General features: G+C 59.2%; 2 protein-coding genes across 8 annotated transcripts in view; one reads left to right on the forward strand and one right to left on the reverse strand.

The window, feature by feature from the left end:
- Positions 1 to 303: 303 nt before the first annotated feature.
- SLC48A1 (solute carrier family 48 member 1) lies at positions 304 to 8,457 on the forward strand. Its single transcript, XM_027106056.1, has 3 exons — positions 304 to 541; positions 6,417 to 6,584; positions 7,204 to 8,457. The coding sequence occupies exons 1-3, from the start codon at positions 406 to 408 to the stop codon at positions 7,338 to 7,340; spliced, it is 441 nt and encodes a 146-aa protein (XP_026961857.1). The 5' UTR covers positions 304 to 405; the 3' UTR covers positions 7,341 to 8,457.
- Positions 8,458 to 9,381: 924 nt separating this feature from the next.
- Positions 9,382 to 18,471, reverse strand: part of HDAC7 (histone deacetylase 7) — a 35,776-nt gene continuing 26,686 nt past the window's right edge. For all 7 annotated transcript variants that reach the window (XM_027106051.1, XM_027106050.1, XM_027106049.1 and 4 more), the window contains 10 exons: positions 17,357 to 17,464; positions 16,365 to 16,420; positions 16,099 to 16,186; positions 14,894 to 15,013; positions 14,573 to 14,670; positions 13,280 to 13,398; positions 12,535 to 12,668; positions 12,132 to 12,216; positions 10,784 to 10,919; positions 9,382 to 10,616 (listed from right to left, as the gene is read on the reverse strand). In XM_027106051.1, the coding sequence (XP_026961852.1) occupies positions 10,571 to 10,616; positions 10,784 to 10,919; positions 12,132 to 12,216; positions 12,535 to 12,668; positions 13,280 to 13,398; positions 14,573 to 14,670; positions 14,894 to 15,013; positions 16,099 to 16,186; positions 16,365 to 16,420; positions 17,357 to 17,464 (990 nt within the window). In that variant the 3' untranslated portion in view covers positions 9,382 to 10,570. The remainder of the gene's footprint in view (positions 10,617 to 10,783; positions 10,920 to 12,131; positions 12,217 to 12,534; positions 12,669 to 13,279; positions 13,399 to 14,572; positions 14,671 to 14,893; positions 15,014 to 16,098; positions 16,187 to 16,364; positions 16,421 to 17,356; positions 17,465 to 18,471) is intronic.

The raw sequence follows: 18,471 nt of genomic DNA on the forward strand, positions 1-18,471 counted from the left end.
AATTTACATCTTAAATTTTAAAGGAGAACGTGATAAATTTTAAAAGTAATCACGGCAGCTGGCTTGTACACCCGTACATTTCCGGGCCCCGCCAGGGACCAAACATCCTGTAGCTCAGAGGACGAAGCCCGGAACCTGCCTTTTTAGGCGGCATCCCCGAATGATCAGGGGCCCGAGGACTCAAGGCCAAGCCCAGGACGCGCCCTCCACTGTGGTTCCGGGCGCGGGCGGCCTCCGGCCGGGGAGGGCGCTGTGCCGGCGGCGCAGGGGGCGGGCCGGGGGCGGAGCGCGGGCGGCCGGCGGCTACGGCTCGGCCCCCGGCTCCCGGCTCCCGGCTCCTGCTCTGGGCCCTGCACCTGTGACCGCCGGCCACGCTCGCCTTCTGCGCCCGGCGCCCGCAGCCCCATGGCCCCGTCCCGCCTGCAGCTCGGCCTCCGCGCCGCCTACTCCGGCCTCAGCTCCGTGGCCGGCTTCTCCATCTTCCTCGTCTGGACGGTGGTCTACAGACAGCCGGGGACCGCGGCCATGGGGGGGCTCGCAGGTACCGCGGGGCGCGCGGGGGTCGCTGGGTCCCGGCTCCGGCCGCGCGGACGCGGGCGCGCGGCTGCGGGGAGGAGCCGGCGGCTGCTCCGCAGGCTCCTCGCGGGCGGCGCTTCCCGGGGGAGCGGGTGGGGTGTTTACCCAAAACTGGCCGTGGGCAGAGCAGGCCCCGCGCGGGCCCGGGCTCCTGGACATCCTCGGGTGGCCTCAGGGACTCAATGCCCGCCCGAGGCGCCGACGTCCCGTATGTGTCATTTGCACCAGCCCCGGCGCCCCCGGGTTAGCCCTTCCGTCCTCCACCCTGGGCCCAGTGACAGCGTCCTCCCTGCACGCCCGCTGCTCTCGCCACCTCCTTCGCGCAACCAGGTGTGAAGACCCGGCGGTCTTCACACACACACACTTGTGCTGGGGGATCCGCGCCCCTTCCCTGGGGACTGGGTGAGGGCAGAGAAGAAGTAAGTGGAAAGGAGGGCTGGGGGTTCCCGGGGAAGCCCATGTGCCTCCTAACAGGGTGGAGTCCACCGCCAACGGAGTCGCCAGCGGAGTCCTCAGCGGAGCCCCGGAGGACCGCGCTAGGGATCTGATGGAAACGACTTTTTTTCCCACCATGTTGGTGTCTCTTTGCCACTCTTCTGCTGTGGCTCCTGGGCCAAGGGCGGCTCCGACCGCCCTTTCTGTGCCTCAAGGAGGCCAGAGGAGGCTTGTACCGGAGTTGAGAACGTCAGTGCGCTGGGGGAGGTCTGGTGCTTACCGGTGCTCTGTACTCGCTGTGCACCTTTGGGCATGTTGTTAACCTCTCTGTGTTGTAGAATTGGTGTGAAGACGAAGCATATCATTTCTACTTGCTAACTTTTTTTTTTTTTAATGCTTCCTATGTGTCAGACACTGTGTTAAGCAAACTGCTTTCATCATCTCATTTAATCCTTACGTTAGTCCTAGGAAGTAGGCATTATTATTGGGTCCATTTTACAGGTCAGGCTTAAACTGAGGCTTAGTGTAAGCTATTTATAAGCTATTTATTTATATATATTTTATATATATATATTTTTTATATATTTATTTATATATAAGCTATTTTTATTTATATATAAGCTATTTATATATAAGCTATTTATATTTTTTTATATATTTATTTATATATAAGCTATTTATTTATAAGCTATTTATATAGCTTACCTAGGGTTACACAGCTACATGAAATTATATGTGTGGGGAAAGCACTTTGGGAAAAAATACGTGTAAGGTTCATAGTTCTGCACAGGATGATCTGACTCCATAATTAAACTCCTCTGCCACAGGAGCCCTACATGGACTAACTAAAAATAACGAGGTTTGCTCATGGCCCCAAAGCTCACTGAGTGCCACACCTGGGTCAAGAAGGGACGGGAGGTGGGGCTTCTGCCCTGGAAGAGGGGTGTAGGTAACCACGGCCTAAGCAATGCCAGGCAGAGCACTTGGGTTCTCCGAGGAAGGGCACGTGGTTGCCTGGCTGGGCTGCTCTCATGCCTGCCTAGATGCCCCACCTGTGGTTCCTCCCAGGGGGCTAGCCTGCCCACCTCTGCTCAGTTATCAGCAGACGCCTGACCCCCTTCCCCGCTGCACCCCACCGCCCACCATGTTCCTTATGATTCTCTGGGCTTTGCAGTGTTTTCCTATTTCCTGTCGGCCTGCTGCTTTCCCCTCAGGAAGGCGGTGTGACTCTCCAGGCGAGGCCCAGGGGTTGCCCTGATGAGACTTGAGATGAGGGCGCTGGTGGGCGGTGAGGAGGGAGGGCTGCCCCTGGGATCAGAGCTGGGTGTGTCGGAGTCTGGCCTGGTGGAGTGAGCCCCACCGAGCTGTGTGACCATGGGCACATCGATGCCCCCTGGGCCTCAGTTTCCTCATCCGTAAGGAATGGAAGGAGATTCTGCTGACAGGGGTGTTGTGTGAGACCCCGTTCAGGTCTGGAATGCTACAGCTGTATGTCCTCTCCCCGAATCATCCATCTTTCAGCTGCCCGTCGGGGGGCAGCTCCAGGGAGTCCCAGGGTTTCCCTCTGACCTGAGCCCTGCCCTCTCTTCCTCCCTGCAGATTTCCCTTGGCCTCTGAGGCAGGCCAGCTGTGGAGCCGCCCACAGCAAGAGGTGCTAGGGCAGCGACCAGCTAGAGCAGGGTCCTGGCAGCTCCCTGACAGCCATCGCAGAACCAAAGCCGCCTGGTGACGGTGGTGGTGGTGGCAGTGTGGCAGGTGGGGGAGGGCTGCCAGGGCCACACACCCTCTGCGCCCTGAATGGGTGCTGAGAGGGTCTGTAGCCAGTCAGCCTCTTCCTCTTTTGGGGATGAAGCGTCAGCAGATTGGTGCGTACCCCGCTTCTGACTTGGCATTTTCCAGAAACTGCTGAGTCACCAGAGGGCAGCCCCAGCGTGCTCCTTCCCCTGTGTGCCAGGTGGGGCTGCTGGGGGCTGTTGATTTCCTGGGGACCTGGGAGAAACGTTCGTGGGTAGAGACCCAGTCTCTCCCATCCTGGTGTGCGTCTGGGAAGAACTGGCTTGGAGGAGAGGCGGAAGAAATAGTTTTGCTGTGGGAACGCTTGGGAAAAAGACTTGCTCTAGGTCTAGTAGACCGAGGAAAGAGAATAAGAATAGAAAAGTTGCCCAGGAGTCTAACCAGCTGTGTGTTCTTCCCCATGAGCTGAGAAAGGACAGGGGTGGAGGCAGAGAGTAGGGCCTGGGTCCAGTGGCCCACTTGTCTGTTTCCCTGTGAGCTCCCCTGGGCTCCTGGCCCCTCACCTCCAACCCAGCCGCTGGGGGTACTTTCACTGACCACCTGTGTGCCTTCCTTGTCCTGGGCCTGTCAGCTCTGAGCCCCGAGCCACTGAGCAGAGCCCTGCTCCTTGAAGCAGGTGGGGTGGAGCGAGGGGTGAGGTCTGGTGTGGACATGCATCCGGGTGGGCCTGGGAAACCGTCCATTCTGCTCTGAGTTATGCAGACCAGGCTTCCTGGAGTCCAGAGTGTCCCAGGGAAGTGAGCAGGGCTGAGGTGTGGGAGGGACCGGCGGGGGGGCGGGGGGGGGCTTGTGCTCCTTCACTGACCCCCTGGATGGAGTTGGGGGAGATCCCCCTTCTAAGGACAGAGGCGGGAGCCAGGGCCGGTGGGGAGGGGCCTGCTTCCAGATGTGGCCTGTGTTTATCTGGAGGCCAGGGCTGTGGGCAGGGCAAGTGAGAGGTGGGGTAGGATGCGTCTGCTTATTAACAGAGAGCTGGGGCCTGGCACACCCAAAATGGCCATCTTCCTCTTCTGCTCAGCCCTTTTTGGTACATGGATGTGTGTGTGGGGGGGTGTCCTGGGGGCACCACTGGAGCGTGGCCAGTGGACTAAGAGAGGGCATCCCACAGGCCCCTATTTCAACACTTCCTAACCTAGAAATTGCTGAGTCACGGGGGAATTGCTCTGACCTTATTTTTCCCCTAAGCTGGCTTCTAGAATCTTTGAGTGGTAAAGCGTCTGAGAGCCATCTATCTCAGCCCCTCCGTGGCATAGTGAGCAGATAGAGGGCAAGTGGAGCGGTCGCAAAGGTACCCATCTGACGGTTCCTTGGATGTGCTCAGTGACGATACGCTTCCTTCCGCGGGCCCTTTAAGAAACCAAACAGCTCCCCCAGTGAACACTTAGGACCCGTGTGAGAGGATTGGGAAACACTTCTGGAAAAGGTGGCTAGCACACCGTCCATCCGGGTCACAGAAGATGTTAAGCTGTAGCCGGGGGATTGTTATTCTGTCCATCTCTGGCCTGCTCCCACTTCCTGCCTAGGCAGGGACGGAGACAAGCTTGTCTTGACTCACCCTGATCCCAGGGCTGGAGGGGCCCATGTTCCAGGCCCCCAACCCCTGAGGAAGGCTGAGGGGGGGCAAGGGCAGAGCTGGGAGAGCGTGGGTCAAACAGCGTGGGAAGGGAAGCGGCAGGTGTTGGCAGAGCTGAGTCCTCACTAGCAGGGAGCCCTGGGTCACCGTTTCCAGGCTGGCAGGAACTTTGGGCTCCCCCACTTGCAGATGTGGAAGCGCCGAGGCTCTGAGAGTCACGAGCAGCACATCGGTGCCAGGCCCAGGTCTCCTGGTTGGCAGTCTCGTGGTTTTCTGGCCCTTGCCAGGCTGCCTGAATTGTGACAGCTTCTGAGCCGGTAATCAGAGCAGAGATCTGTGATGACATTCCCCCCTGCCTTTTGATTTTCCCCCAATTTAAAAAACATTATGAAATATTGCAGGCAAGTAAAAAAGGATAGGCAATTTAGTGAACTCCCTCATTCTTACCATTCAGCCTAAAAAATTAAAACGTCATAGATTCAGTCAAAGCACTCTCCCACCCCGATCCCCTTGTCACCTTCTCTTCCTTCTCTCCCGTGCCAGAGCTGACCACTTTCCCCAGCCTTCCCGTGCTCCTCTGCGTGCAGTGTGGGCGGCTCACTTTTTGAAGGGCCTCCTGACTCCTAGGATCCAGCGGTCTACACACAGGTGGACAGCTTGCAGCTGGCTCTGCCTTGTCCCTCATTCGTCCCTTGTCAGGACCCTGCGGCCCTGCCCTGGACCCTTGCCAATGGAACTGCTATTTGCTCCACTCTCTGGGCTGCGGCGGCAGGCACAGCCCGGCACAGAGGGCATTCATTGTATTGTCTGAGCGGCAGCTGGCATCGTAGGGGAACTGCCCAGTCGGGCCCAGAGGGCAGGCCCAGGACCGGCTAGGGGCATCTGGCCTGCCCTTTCAGCAAACGACTTAGTAAAATGGAGTCTGGCTAGGGGACTTCCCTGGCGGTCCAGTGGTTAAGACTCTGCACTTCCACTTCAGGGAGCACGGGTTGATCCCTGGTCAGGGAACTTAGACTCCCCATGCCTCGTGGTGTGGCCTAAAAAGGAAATTAATAAAATGGAGTCTGGCCAAGGGCAAGAGGAAGGCCACTTGGGTACTGGGTGGCCCTGGGGGTTTTAACCACTGGGCCTCCCCATCCCATAAAACCAATTCATGGAATTTGGGAAGAGCCCCACTGCCAAGAGCTCAGCCACAGGCCTTGCAACGTTACGGTGGTGGCCTCTGAAGGCTGGGAGAGCAGAAGCATCAGGGCGGGAGGAATGCTTCTCACAGCTGTGGCCCCCAGGGTGGGGAGTGGGGAGTTCCCGGAAAGCAGGCTGGGCTGCAGCAGTCCTCAAACTTTCTGGCTTTAGGACCCCTTTACACTCTTTAAAAAGTGGTGAGACCCGAAGGAAATTTTGTTTATGTGGGTTATATCTATCGATATGGACTGTATTAGAAATTAAAACTGAGAACAGTTTTAAGCATTTTAAAGTAATATTAAAAATAACATTGTGGGCTTCCCTGGTGGCGCAGTGGTTGAGAGTCCGCCTGCCGATGCAGGGGACACGGGTTCATGCCCCGGTCCGCGAAGATCCCACATGGCGCGGAGCGGCTGGGCCCGTGAGCCGTGGCCGCTGAGCCTGCGCGTCCGGAGCCTGTGCTCCGCAACGGGAGAGGCCACGACAGTGAGAGGCCCGTATACCGCAAATAATAATAATAACCTTGTGTTAACATAAGTAACATTTTTTTGTAAGAAGTATTCAGGTTTTCCAAAGCAAAAAAATGAGGGAGAAGAATGACATGGTTTTATATTTTTTGCAGATCTCGTTAATGTGTGGCTTAGTGAAAGGCAGCCAGATTCTCCTAGCTGCTTTTGCGTTCACATCCTCTTCATATCACAGGCCACGCGGCCTCCAGCAAACTCCACTTTACCGGGAGAGTGAAAAGGCCAACACTACTGTTATTATGCGAAGAGCCTGGCCTGGGGGACCTGCAGGGCTCTGGGGGGTCGGCAGGTGAGGAGAGGGGCGCTGCCTGAGCCGTCTCTCCCGGCAGGTGTGCTAGCGCTGTGGGTCCTGGTGACGCACGTGATGTACATGCAGGATTACTGGAGGACGTGGCTCAAGGGGCTGCGTGGCTTCTTCTTCGTGGGCGTCCTCTTCTCGGCCGTCTCTGTCGCCACTTTCTGCACCTTCCTTGTGCTGGCCGTCACCGGACACCAGAGTAAGGTGTCCCTCCACAAAGGGAGGGCGTGGGAGGGCCGGTGGGTGGAGCACTCCGGAGGCCCGGGATTCCTGTCCTGGGTTCAACACTTACGTCCAAGGGACTGGACAGACCACTTAACCTCCCTGTGCCCGAGTTTTCTCGTTGTAAAAGTGGGGAGAATGGACGCCCCCTATCCCCGCCCCTGGGTTGGAAGGGATCAATGAAACGCGTGGGAAGTGTGTGCTGCATTCAGCACCCAGGAGTGTGTGGTTAGCCGCCCTTTTTAGCCTCCAGCGGAGGGTATGGGAGCGCCCCCTGGTGGCTGCAGTCTGCAAGTAGCCAGAGGCTCTTCCTGCCCGCTCTGATGCTGAAGCACATTGGAAGGCAGTGGCCTAGGGTCAGTGTCACAGAAGCAGAGCGGATGATACAGCCCTGTGATTAGCCAACCCTCATCCCCACTGCTCCCTGCCTGCAAACTCTGAATGCTCTGAAACCTCTATCACACCTGATCTCTCCACTGGCTCAGTTCAGCCTCTGTTGGAGGTTGTGGGGAAGGATGGCCCGGGGCTTGTGGCATGGTGGCTAGGGTCAAGGGCAAGGTCCTCTCAAGTCACGGTTGGGTTCCTCTCCCCTGCAGGCCTCACAGACCCCAACAGCTACTACCTCTCCTGCGTGTGGAGCTTCATCTCCTTCAAGTGGGCCTTCCTGCTCAGCCTCTATGCCCACCGCTACCGGGCTGACTTTGCCGACATCAGCATCCTCAGCGATTTCTGACCTGAGCGATGAGGTCTCCGCACCCTGGTGGTCCTCAGGACCTGGACTCAGCCTCTGAGACATAAGGCGGGCCTGTACACCCCCTGGGAACCCCAGAACCGGGGCAGAAAGTATACAGCAGGAGGACGGTGGTCTCCCTGGGAGCTGTCCTGTCCCCTTGGGGGGAACCCTGGGTGCCGTGGAAAGGGGTCCTGCCATGTTGCTCATCAGCGTGACTGGAGGGCAGCTTTAGACCTTTTCAAGTGCATCTATTTTCTTAGCACTCAGTGGGCAATCTTTCTAAGTAGGGCCAGGGCAACAGGCAAGGGGTAGGGCAGTGGGGCCTTGACCTGTGCCTGGGGGCAGGGCTCCCTGCTGCCCTAGACACTCTCCCTCAGGTGAGACGGGACCCTGGGGAGGTGAGGTCAGGTAAGGGATCTCTAGTAGAGACTTCTCAGCCCCTTACCCCAGCACCCGCATCTTGTTGTCCCCCAAGAGTCAGGTAGCTGAACTCATTGGTCCCAGGGATGGTAACACTTGCTTCTCTTTTCCCAAGGCCTGGGGACCCGAGGGGAGTTCAGTGTCCCTCTCTCCACCCACCCTGTTCCTCGCAGAGGTGGTTCCCATGAGTATGCTAGAGCCGTCCTCCCCTTCCCCACACACCCCAGAGCAGGACGCCCCAAATGAGGCCAGACTAAGGGTCTTGGGGAAGATGCTTCTGCCCCCCGAAGGGCTTTGGGGAAGGGGGCAGCACGGGGTGGGCTAGAAGGAACCCTCAAACCTGTGCCAGGCACCTCCAGCCCAGCATTTCCATTTGGCCTTCTCATGCCTGCCCCTCATGGCACCCAGATTGCCCCTGGCCCCGAGATGCCTCCCCCACTCCTGCCCCTGCCCTTCACCCAGAGCTTTTCTCTTTTAAAATCTCCCTTCTGAAGGACAAAATCTGCTTTACTGCCTATACACTGGCCCAAGGGCTCACCTAACTCGGAAGGGAAGGGCTCCATCCATCTTTTTGTCTTAGGTTGTCATTTTGCACGGTCTACCCCTTTCCCACCTGATGTGTCCTGCCCCTCAGCTCTTTGCCTTATCTGTGTCACTGTCACTTTAGCAGAAATACAGCAGCCATTTGTATCAGCTAGCCTCTGGTGCTTTCTTATGGGGTGGACTGTGGGAGCGGTGGGTGGGAATGGGGGTCTCCAGTCATCTCATCAAGCCATTTCCTTAGCTCAGAGGGGACCCTCTCCCTCTGGTCCCACTTGGCATGGGGGAACCCACAGTTCAGCTCTCTTCCTCCAGCCCCCTCAGCAAACCCCCCAGCCAGGGCGAGGATGCCCCGGGGCACAGTCTCAGCAACGTCTGTGGGATTGAGTGCCTATCGCCCCAAGAGGCCAGGACAGATGGGAAGGGGATGAACATGCTTCCCCTCGTATTCTCCAGGCTGTGAGGGCTTGGGCCCAGGTCGGAGATGATGAGGCCGCTCCTTCTGCTGGCTGAAGAAGCCTGGCCGCCTCGGAACCATAAAGACAGGCGCCACTGGATGAGCTCGCCCAGGCCTGCTGTCTCGCCCGTTCTTCCCTTCTAGGCTCAGCAGATGCTGAAGAAGTCATGGTACATTAGAGCAGGAAGGAACCGAACAGTGTCTATTTCGGGAACCTTTAACTGATAAACAGAGGCCCCAGGAGGTGACGTGACTTACCTGAGCTCCCAGCTGGGACTTGAACCCAGGTAGGTCTGATTCAGGACTCTTTAGGGGAGCCTTAGCGAGCCGGGTCTGCAGGCATCCATGTTCCCCACGCCCTTACGGGCCCTCTGTCTACGGACTCAGCCCAGAGCTGCCGCCTCTTCACTACCCAGAGGTGGGGCAGGCGGGGGCAGCCAGGGTGTGTTCAGAATGGATTCTTCCCGCAAGGCAGCGGCCACAGAAGGCCAAGGAGCTGGAGGGGGGCTGCCCCACGGCCCAACCTGTCCCTTCTCTTCCACAGTGAATCAGGCACAGGCTGTGCTGTGTAGCTGTAGGCCCGCTGCCCACCCCTCAACCCCCGGAGGCCCTTTCACATGAACCTTTAAAGCAAATAAAACATTTATTGTTCAGATTTTTTTTCCATTTTTTTTTTCTTTTTTACAAAAACATGCATACATACACAGGGCATGGTGGTCCTCGGGAAGACACACTCATGTGCACACACATACAAACCCTCCTCTTACTGTCTCTCTCTCACACACACACACACGCACACGCACATACACACACACACACACACACACACACACACACAAATACTTTCCTTCTTGGCCCCAGGCCTGGACCCCAGAAGCCTCGAAGTCTTTGCCAGGGCAGCCTCCCCTCCCCCATGTCTTCCATTCACTCTCCCACCCCCTTTCCCGTCAGCCAAGCTAGTCCTACGTAGGGCAGGAGTCAGCTGGGGTGGGGGAGACCCCAGAAAGAGAAGGCTCACGGAGGGGGGTGGTGACTACTGAGGGGTCCCTGGGGGTCATGCTGTGCTTCTGAGGGGAGATGAAGGGTTTGGCACCATTGGATCAGGAAGCAAAGAACTCCAGGAGCACCTGTCTGCTGCACCAGAGCCCTGAGATGGCTGACGCAGGTGGCCTCTGGCAGGGGCAGGGACCAGATGGGAGGCCTGCCGATGACTGCTCTCAGAGGGAGGTCTGTCTCACTGCCCAGTGGTGGGGAGGAAGCTTCCAGAGTCATCTGAGGAAGCAGGAGAGGAGGGACTCCCCCTGCACGCAGGGACATGGGACCCCTTTGCCCCTGCTACCCATCCTCCCTCCCCCAGAGCCTAGGAAGGGCCACTCTGGCGGAGGCCGAGTTCACATTTCTGTGTGGAGCCTGGGGCTGTGTGCAAAGTCGGGGGTCTACAGAACCAGGAATAGTGGTTGTGAGCGGGCCCGGCTGTGCCAGTCCTCCTCTGTGCAGGCCTGAGGATCGGGGGCCCAGCTAGGGGCCCAGACCCCAGAGGGGTAGACTGTGCTTCGGGGAGAGCCCTACTGGGGCCCGGCTGGCTACGCAGCCGGCCTCCTGTCAGGGTCTTCTTTGGTCCCTATGCTAGACCCAGGGGCCTTCCCAGGCTCCTTGGGGTGACTGTCAAGAGGCTGTTCTCTGGCCCCGACTACCTGCCCGAAGGATCTCTGAAGACCCCGGGAACGGGTACTGTTGCCAGAGGTTGGAAGAGAACCAGGTCCGAAGGGCAGGGCGGGGCAGGGCGCGGCAGGGGGCAGATCCGTCCTGTAGCCTAAAGATTCATGGGTTCTTCCTCCTCCACCAGCTGCTCTGAGGTCCTGGGGGAGGGAAAGCGGGGGGTGCTGCTGAAGAGCCAGGGGAAAGGCCTGAGCCCAGCTTCCCAGGAAGCCCGAGAAGGCCGTGGTGGCTGGGCTGGAGCCTGGGCTCTGCAGGTTGGGAGGGTCCAAGGGGCTGGAGGGGCTGTGAGCCAGGGGTCTGGCATTACCGCTCTTCAGTCAGGATGCCCACGGAGAGGGATGCCAGTGCAGTTACTGCCTCCACTTCTGCATCGGCCCCTGGCACCCTGGGCACCCAGGAGTCTGGACAGGAGGCCAGGCGCTGCATGCAGCCCCAGTATTCACCTGGGTAAGAAGCCGAGTCAGAAAGGGCTGGGGGCACAAGGCCCTCCACCTGCCCACCACGCATCCTAGACTGGTCCTGAGGCTGCACATCTCAGGCCCAGGAGTAGCGGACGCGTCCTCGGTGTGGGGTCAGCTCTCACCTGCCTCCACCCTCAGTGCAACACCCTCCCTGACTCGGCCCCCGAAGCCCTGACAGGGTGAGCAGTGCAGATTCAGCGTGGCAGTGAGGGGCCCTCGCAGAGGTCCAAGCCAGTCCCACACGCCTCTGGCTGAAAGGCCACCGCTAACCCATTCTCATGGGTGTGGGGTTCCTAAGTGCCCCATTAGGGCCTCCCTTCCCCTAGATGGGGTCTGTGTCATGGTGACCTCACGGAGCCCTGAGCCCCGGCCTGCTGGAGCCCAGGGTCCCCCTCACATGTAGCCCCTGGCAACGCTCAGCGCAGCACAGGCACGGGAGGCCAGAGGACACAGTGCCAGGAGAGGTGACCAACACCGCGGCCACTCTGTCTGGCTGTTGGCAAGCCACTTACCACCCTGGACTCCCACTGCCCCATCTAGACCATGGGCACGACCGTCCTGCCTGCTGTGGCGAGAAATAATGTCCACGGAACACGCCCGGCCCGGAGCCTGGCCCAGTGGGAGGGCTCCACACCGAGTACCTGCAGCAGCTGCACTGTCATGTACAACAGCCCTACTGAGCCCGGACGTGGGAAATCTATTTTGTTCATTTTTGTATCCCTGGCATAGATCACAGGTCTTTACATAAAGGGCTCCACAGATGCTGAGCTGAAACTGAAAATTTAAAGTGCTTTCCAAATGTGGGGTTAATCTAAGACTCAGCCCCGAAAACACCCAGAGCTCCGAAGACCCTGCGGCCAGGTTTGAGGGTTAGGGTGGGAACCAGCACTTCCACGAACAAGGCCCGAGTGTTGCTGTGGGCAGGGCCCTGGCCTAGGGCAGCAGCTGGGGATGGGAGGCCAGTCCTGCCTGGTCCCCACTGGGTCCATCTGGAGGGCTCCGAGGGTATCCACTCATGGTGGGGGGGGGGCTGCTTCCCATTATCGTGGGGTACTTTATAGGAAGCCTACTCCAGAGCAGCAGCACCCCTGGCGGGGCTGGTGCTGGAAGACCTGGGGCCCTGGTCACTGGGGGCAGCAGAGCCCCAGGTTTCTCCCGAGTCTGGGGTCAGCGGTGTCCTCTGTCCATACTCACTGTGCACCCGGATCACAGCTTCCAGAGAGCGGATGGCATTGAGGTTGGGTTTCTGTTTCCAGCCTTCTTCTGAGAGGGGATCCACCTACAGAAGCAAAGAGTACATCAGTCACCCACCTCTCAGGGACCCCCAGGCCCAGCTCTCTCCCACCCCCGGGCCCCCGCTTTCCAAGCGCAAATAGGCACGTGCTCCCGGCTCTACCTAGGGCAGGGGACGCTGGCCCTACGCCTGACCTGGGGAAGAGGCATCCACGCCGCTCCCCTCATCCCAGGCCTGGCCACCCCCACCCCGCCCATCTGCATGCCCTCAGGGAGGCGCCCTGTCTACCTGCTCCCTGGGGCACTCCTGGGAGAGCCGGACGCCCTGCCCCACCGACGCACGGATCAGGGGCAGGCTCCTCACCTTGTTGCCTAGAAGAGCAGCCACACAGGCCTCAGAGGCGTCACAGATGGCTGTGAGATCGTGGCCACCCTCCAAGGCCAGCACCACCGCGCCTCCCGCCAGGCTCATCAGCTGCTGCGTCATGTACCCAAAACCTAGACGGTTGCGCGAGGAGGGTTGGGGGGCAGCGGTGGAGGAGAGGGGGGCCCTCTCTACCTCTGGTAACTCCCTGCTTGACTCCTCCCTTAGAAAGAGTGACTCATGCAGAAATCTCTACCTTCCCAAGTGCTTTCACATGGAATCCCCTGTAAATCCTATTAGTATGCCTCACTGAAGGCTCAGAGAGGTTAAGGGCAGCTAGTAAGTGGCAGGGCTAGGACCGGAACCCAGGGCATGGACCCCAGCCCATGTCTTTTTCGCTAAGACACACCATATTCCTCTCTGTCCTCCAGGCCCCATGGCCCAGGGGGCTGAGTGGGCTCCCTCTGTTCTGAGAACACTGCTCCTCCCCACTGCCCCCAGGAGAAGCTGCCAGCCCAGCCTGGGAAGGACACAGCTGGGGTGGGAGGAGTCCTGTCACTGAGCTTCCAGGTCTACGGGACTTAAGCCCCCTGGGTGTGACTTAGGTCTCCCACAGGGAACTGACCTGGTCTGTGCTGGGGCCCTGGGCCAGCCACTGCCACCTCCCCCTAGCCTTGGGCTGTGCCGCCCCTCCCGGCCTAGCCTTCACTCCCTACACCTGCCCCCTGGGTTGGGCCCTCCTTACATTTGGCGGAAACATGGTAGCCGCCCAGTGGGGGTGGGTGACCCTCGGCAGCATCAAACCCAGCTGACACCAGGACCAGGTCCGGAGAGAACTCCCGGGCGATGGGCATCACGACTATCCTGTGTGGGCAGAAGGGGGGCTCACCACGCTGTGCAGGGCTGCCAGGGGCAGAGGCCAATGGCCCCGCCAGCCCTCTCCCACCAACTCTACTGGGGGCACCCTGCTCTCAGGACTCCTAGACACCCACTCTCCCAGCAGGATGAGCAGATGCCTCTGACTTCCTTGACCTTGGCTGGCCACCCATGTCCCTGGTACAGCCTAAGGACTCAGCCACCCAGGGCGCTTCACTGGCGAGAGGCAGGAAGGCACCGGAGGGAATGAAACAGGAGTGGGCGTGTGGGTGTGTCTGTGTGTGTTTCGGGGGGTGCGGTGGGCAGGGCCTCGGGAAGGGGCGGGTCACTAAGCCTCAGGGAAACACTGGAAACACTCAGCACTTAGCTGCCACCCACTTAGGACTGAGTTGGCCACACCTCACCACTCGTCACCTGAGAGCTGACCAGGGCGACGGACTCCCTCTGAGGTCCTGGGCCACCAGATCCATTCTCGTCCTCTGCCCCCGCTGGCCCCTCACAGCTACCTCCCTCCAACCCTCACCCAACTCGGGGGTCTATTTTGGTGTCCTTCAAAATAGGGCTCTGGGCACACAGATGCCAGGAACCCCAGCCCAGGGCTCCCACAGAATTAGCTCTCATCGAGAACACTCTAGAAAAGTATATGGAGACCTACTTCCAGGGTTCTCTTTCTCCAAATGGAGTATAGGAACCCTCAGAGTGAAAGATATAAGGGACCCTGAGCAAAGTCCCTCTTCTAGAATGGCCTTTCTTAAGCAACTCCCCCAATACGGACATCACCTGCTTGCTCTCCCTCTTTCTCCACAATTTAAGTTTCTCAGTGCCTGTGCAGAGCTGCTCACTCCACCCTGCCCATCTCCCCGCACTCAGGTCAACACTGGCTCTTGGTAACGTGTGACATTATAAACTTTATAATATAAAGCACCCTTTGACCTTTCATTCCGTGTTTCCTGTCTTCCCACAGGGACTGGAGGCCCCTAGAGGCCAGTGTAACAGTGCCTTTCCCTTTGCTTGTCTCAGTCCATAGGCCCACTCCGGGGCTGGCTTATAATGTCTAGCAACTGGATGAGGACAGGCTGACCAGCCACCTGATCGCCTCCAACCTGGTGCTGTTGGAAAAGGGGACGAGAGGGTGGCCTTGCTGGGTCCCCAGAGCACTTACCTGAAGGCGGCCAGGTACTCAGGATCCCCCACTGGGGGGTCCAGACCTCCAGCCCAGGCCACATTGACATTGAAGCCCTCACCGCTGCCAGCTCCCACCTGGAAAACAGGAGGCAAGAGAGACGTGAGGAGAGCAGAGTCCCAAGAGAGCGATCCCAGGATGTCAGAGCTGCAAGACCAGCTCATCCAGCCTCTTCACTTCCAGATGGAGAAACTGAGGCTCAGAGCGGCTAAACAGTCTGCCCAGATCACACAGCTAGCTGTGACAGGGGCCGAGTAAGGGCCACAAGGGAGAGTCAGTGGGGCTGGAAGGTGTGGTTACCTCATCCACAGCCCCACTGCCTGGGAAGAAGTTGCCATCGTCGTGGCGATGAAGGGAGATGTAGAGCACGCTGGGGTCCTGATAGAAGGTCTGCTGTGTGCCGTTGCCATGGTGAACGTCCTGTGCAGGGAGATGGGCAGTGGATTAGGGCAGGTCTGAAAGCAGACACATGGAGACTGGGGCAGGTTGGAAAGGTTTCAAGGTCGGTGACCATTCTGAGGGTCAGGAGTCTAGACTGGGGGTGAGAACATGGGGGCTCCTACAGCGAAACTGTTGCGTGACCCACGGGCACTCTCTGAGCCTCAGTCTCCCCCTGTATGTATAGATGTGTACATAGCACGCTAGGTGGGGGCAGCAATAACACGAAACCCTGAAGGGGAGGAAAGAGTGCGTGCCAGGGGAGGATCAGTGCCAGGAGAGGGAAGAGTCCAGGGTCACACATGTCAGGAACTCTCGCTACTGTGTCTTGCCCAAGGTCATGGAGTGATGCAAGTGATGGAAACCATACTCCGCTGCAGAGGGGCCGGACCATGAGGCCCAGCGCCACCCCTCCAGGGAGAGCCATGGTAACTCACAGGACCATGCGTGGGCGCAAGTGTGGAAAGTTCCTCCACTCTCCTCCATTCTGTGTAGGAATGTCCCACAAGCAGATGTCAATGCAAAGCAGAGCACGAGGCCGTGCTCCAGAGCTAACAGGCCTCGGTTCAAATCACAGTCTCAGGACTGACGAGGTGTAGAGCTGTGTGCAAGTTACCTAACCTCTCTGTGCTCACTTTCCTCATCTGTAAACCAGGTCAGAGTCAGGGTTAAATATATGAGGCATGAAACCATCAGTGTCTGGATGCGATTAGTGGTATGTTGATGTTATGTGTTATTACTGGTACTGTCACTACCTGCAGGAGAAAGGCAGAAATGATCAGATCTGCAGAAAGAAGCCAACAGAGGCCAGAAGACGGCATTCCAATGGCCCCTCCCCTGTGGGAGCTGAGGCCTTTCCATATACCATCTCCTCTGGGCCTCCCAACAGCCCCGTGATGGGGGCATTATCCTCACCACATTTCCCCCGTTTTACACAGTGGGGGAACCGAGGCTTGGGGAGGCTAATGCGGAACTAGGCAGGACGTTAAGCCGTGTCTCCTAACGCCAGGCTCAGGGCTCTTTCCACAGGCCTCTCGGACCTGACGGGGCCAGGACCCGGGACCCACCCAGTCCACGATGAGGATCTTGCTGGCCTTGCCCTGTTGTTGCAGCTGCCGGCAGGCGATGGCCACTGAGTTGAAGAAGCAGAAGCCCCTGGAAGGAAAAGAGAGGTCGTGCCAGCCCATTCCCTCCCCGTGCCTCACCCCCTCCACCTGCCTCTGGCCCGGCCCAGCCCCAGAAAGCTCAGAGGAAGGAGGGGAAACATCCCAACAGGAGGGCCTTGAGGGCCTGCCCCCTACCTCAGCCCACCCAGGCCTCCCCCAGGCCTTACATGGCTGTGGAATGGTCTGCATGGTGTCCTGGGGGCCGAACCACAGCAAAACCGTTCTGGAAACAGAAAGAATGCTCGTCAACCAAAGAGTCAGACCTCTGACCCACGCCTCCATGAACCTGCCCCCGCCCACCCCATCCCCAGGCTCCTCCCCCGAGAAGGGACCACAGGGCAACAGCTGCCAGTGTGACTGACCATGACCAGGCTGGGTATCAAGGGCCCTGTGCTGACCCCCAGGCCGTGAACACAGAACCTCCCACGCCGGTGACTCCTGGCTGTTACCACTTTGGAATCACAACAGCTGTTATTTGTTGGGCAAAATCTATGTGCCTGGCACTGTGCTAAGCACTGGGTAAATGCTGGATTTCATCCTCACAGCTCTCTGAGGTAAACGTTATCTAATCTTCATAAGATAAACACTGTTATTATATCTGGTTTACAGACAGCAGAAACCTGGAGCTTCCACGGGTTTAACAACATGTGCAAAGTTGCCTGGTTGCAGATGGTGGAGCCAGGACTTGGGCTGTGAGCTCCTAAACAGCAGGCTGGTGGGGGGGGGGGGGGCTCGGCACAAGCCCCCGTAAGGTACCCAGCCCGGAGCAAATGAGCAGATGAGCAGATGAGCGCCAACCCGGTCTGTAAAACCTCAGCATCACCAACAGGCGCTCCGCCAATGCACGGGGCTCCCGAGAGGCCCTGCAACTTGCCCACGGTCCACAGCGGGTCTGTGTTAACCGATCCTGGATGATCGTGACCCTGTCTCTCTTAGAGACCACAGGCCCAGGGGCACAGTGGCTTGCTTCCCCACCAGGTAACAGGAGCCTAGGGTTCAGATCTCATCTTGCTCCCCAGAGCTCTCAATTTCCCTTTCGAAACCCTGTGGTGATATCCAAGAGGAACGTGATGCTGGGTGTCGGGTCTGGCCTTCCCCGCTACCCCATCCTCTGCCTCCTTCCTCCGTGGCTTGCCCACCTTCCACTCGAACCTCCTACCTTTAGCTCTCGGGAAGCCACTTTGAAGGCGAGGTCAGTGACGCTGCCGGCAGCCCAGCGGGCCGCGTTGGAGGAGTGCAGCTCGTTCCAGATGGTGTCGGTATCCACCTGCGGGGGCCAGAGTCAGGGCCCGCATCATCCCAGGCCTCCCACGGCAGCCAGGGCCCGGGGGGCGGTGCCCACCCCACGGCCAGGACCCCAGGGGCAGGGAGCTGGGCAGACGGCGCTGCCGCCCCACTGCCCCGCCGCCCAGAAAAGCAAGGCCTCCCGTGTCCCCCAGTCCCGGCACGACTTCTCCTTCCCAGCTTCAGTCCATATCACCAGCCCGCAACTGGCCAGCACTCTGCCGGCAGCATCGCGCCTGCCCCCCGGTCAGAGGAGGGGGCATGGCGTTACCTGGGCGGGACTTGGGGTTTGGGCCTGGAGGGGGTTTTAAGCCCCAGCTGACTCTGCTCAGGCCCTCGGGACCGTCGGAGCTCGAGGGGCCGTCTGCACCACTGTCTTCCACTCGGGGCCCCTAGCCCAGGCTGGGAGGCCCCCCAAACCCAGTCCCTGGGCCTCAAGGCTAGGGAGGGGCCGGGGGGCGTGATGGGGAGATGGGAAGGGCGAGGCGGACCGAGAGAGGCGAGGAAGGCAGAGAGAGTCGCAAGAGGCTGGAGAAAGAGAGAGAGACAGAGACAGAGAGGGAGCGGAGGGAGGAGAAAACAGAAGCAACAACAGTTGGAAAAATCAGAAAGTGGCAAGAAATGGGAAGTTGTGAACAGGGCGCTGACCGGCTCCCACGCAGCCCCCCAGCGACAGCTCCCATTTCCCTCCAGGACCGGGCCTCCGTCCCCTGCCTCCACACGCCCGGTTTGGTTTGCGCAGGGACCCTTTGAGGGGAGGAGAGCACTGCCAGCAGGCAGAAGTCCCCCGGCGGGGTGAGAGGGAGCCCGGAAAGCTAGGGCGTGGGAGGGACAGGCCTGGGTCGCCAAGGACACCAGAGGCATCCCTGCAGCCCCAGGCCGGGCAGCCCACTCCAGGGATGCAAAGCAGCCTGGAGGCCAGCGTGCTCACGATGGGAGACGAGCCCCAGCCCCGGGCCCGGCCCTGCTCTTCGGGCCTCCTCAACATCC

The sequence above is a fragment of the Aethalodelphis obliquidens genome, unplaced genomic scaffold (genome assembly GCF_003676395.1).
Source record: "Aethalodelphis obliquidens isolate GAN/ISIS:26980383/991018 unplaced genomic scaffold, ASM367639v1 scaffold8, whole genome shotgun sequence".
Taxonomy (NCBI): domain Eukaryota; kingdom Metazoa; phylum Chordata; class Mammalia; order Artiodactyla; family Delphinidae; genus Aethalodelphis; species Aethalodelphis obliquidens.

What these genes read in the sequence shown, in the direction of transcription:
- SLC48A1 (XM_027106056.1), top strand. Translation starts at nt 406, where the DNA reads ATGGCCCCGTCCCGCCTGCAGCTCGGCCTCCGCGCCGCCTACTCCGGC. An exon ending in GGCCATGGGGGGGCTCGCAG is followed by an intron (nt 542 to 6,416) that starts GTACCGCGGGGC and finishes CTCTCCCGGCAG; the next exon opens with GTGTGCTAGCGCTGTGGGTC. An exon ending in GGCCGTCACCGGACACCAGA is followed by an intron (nt 6,585 to 7,203) that starts GTAAGGTGTCCC and finishes TCTCCCCTGCAG; the next exon opens with GCCTCACAGACCCCAACAGC.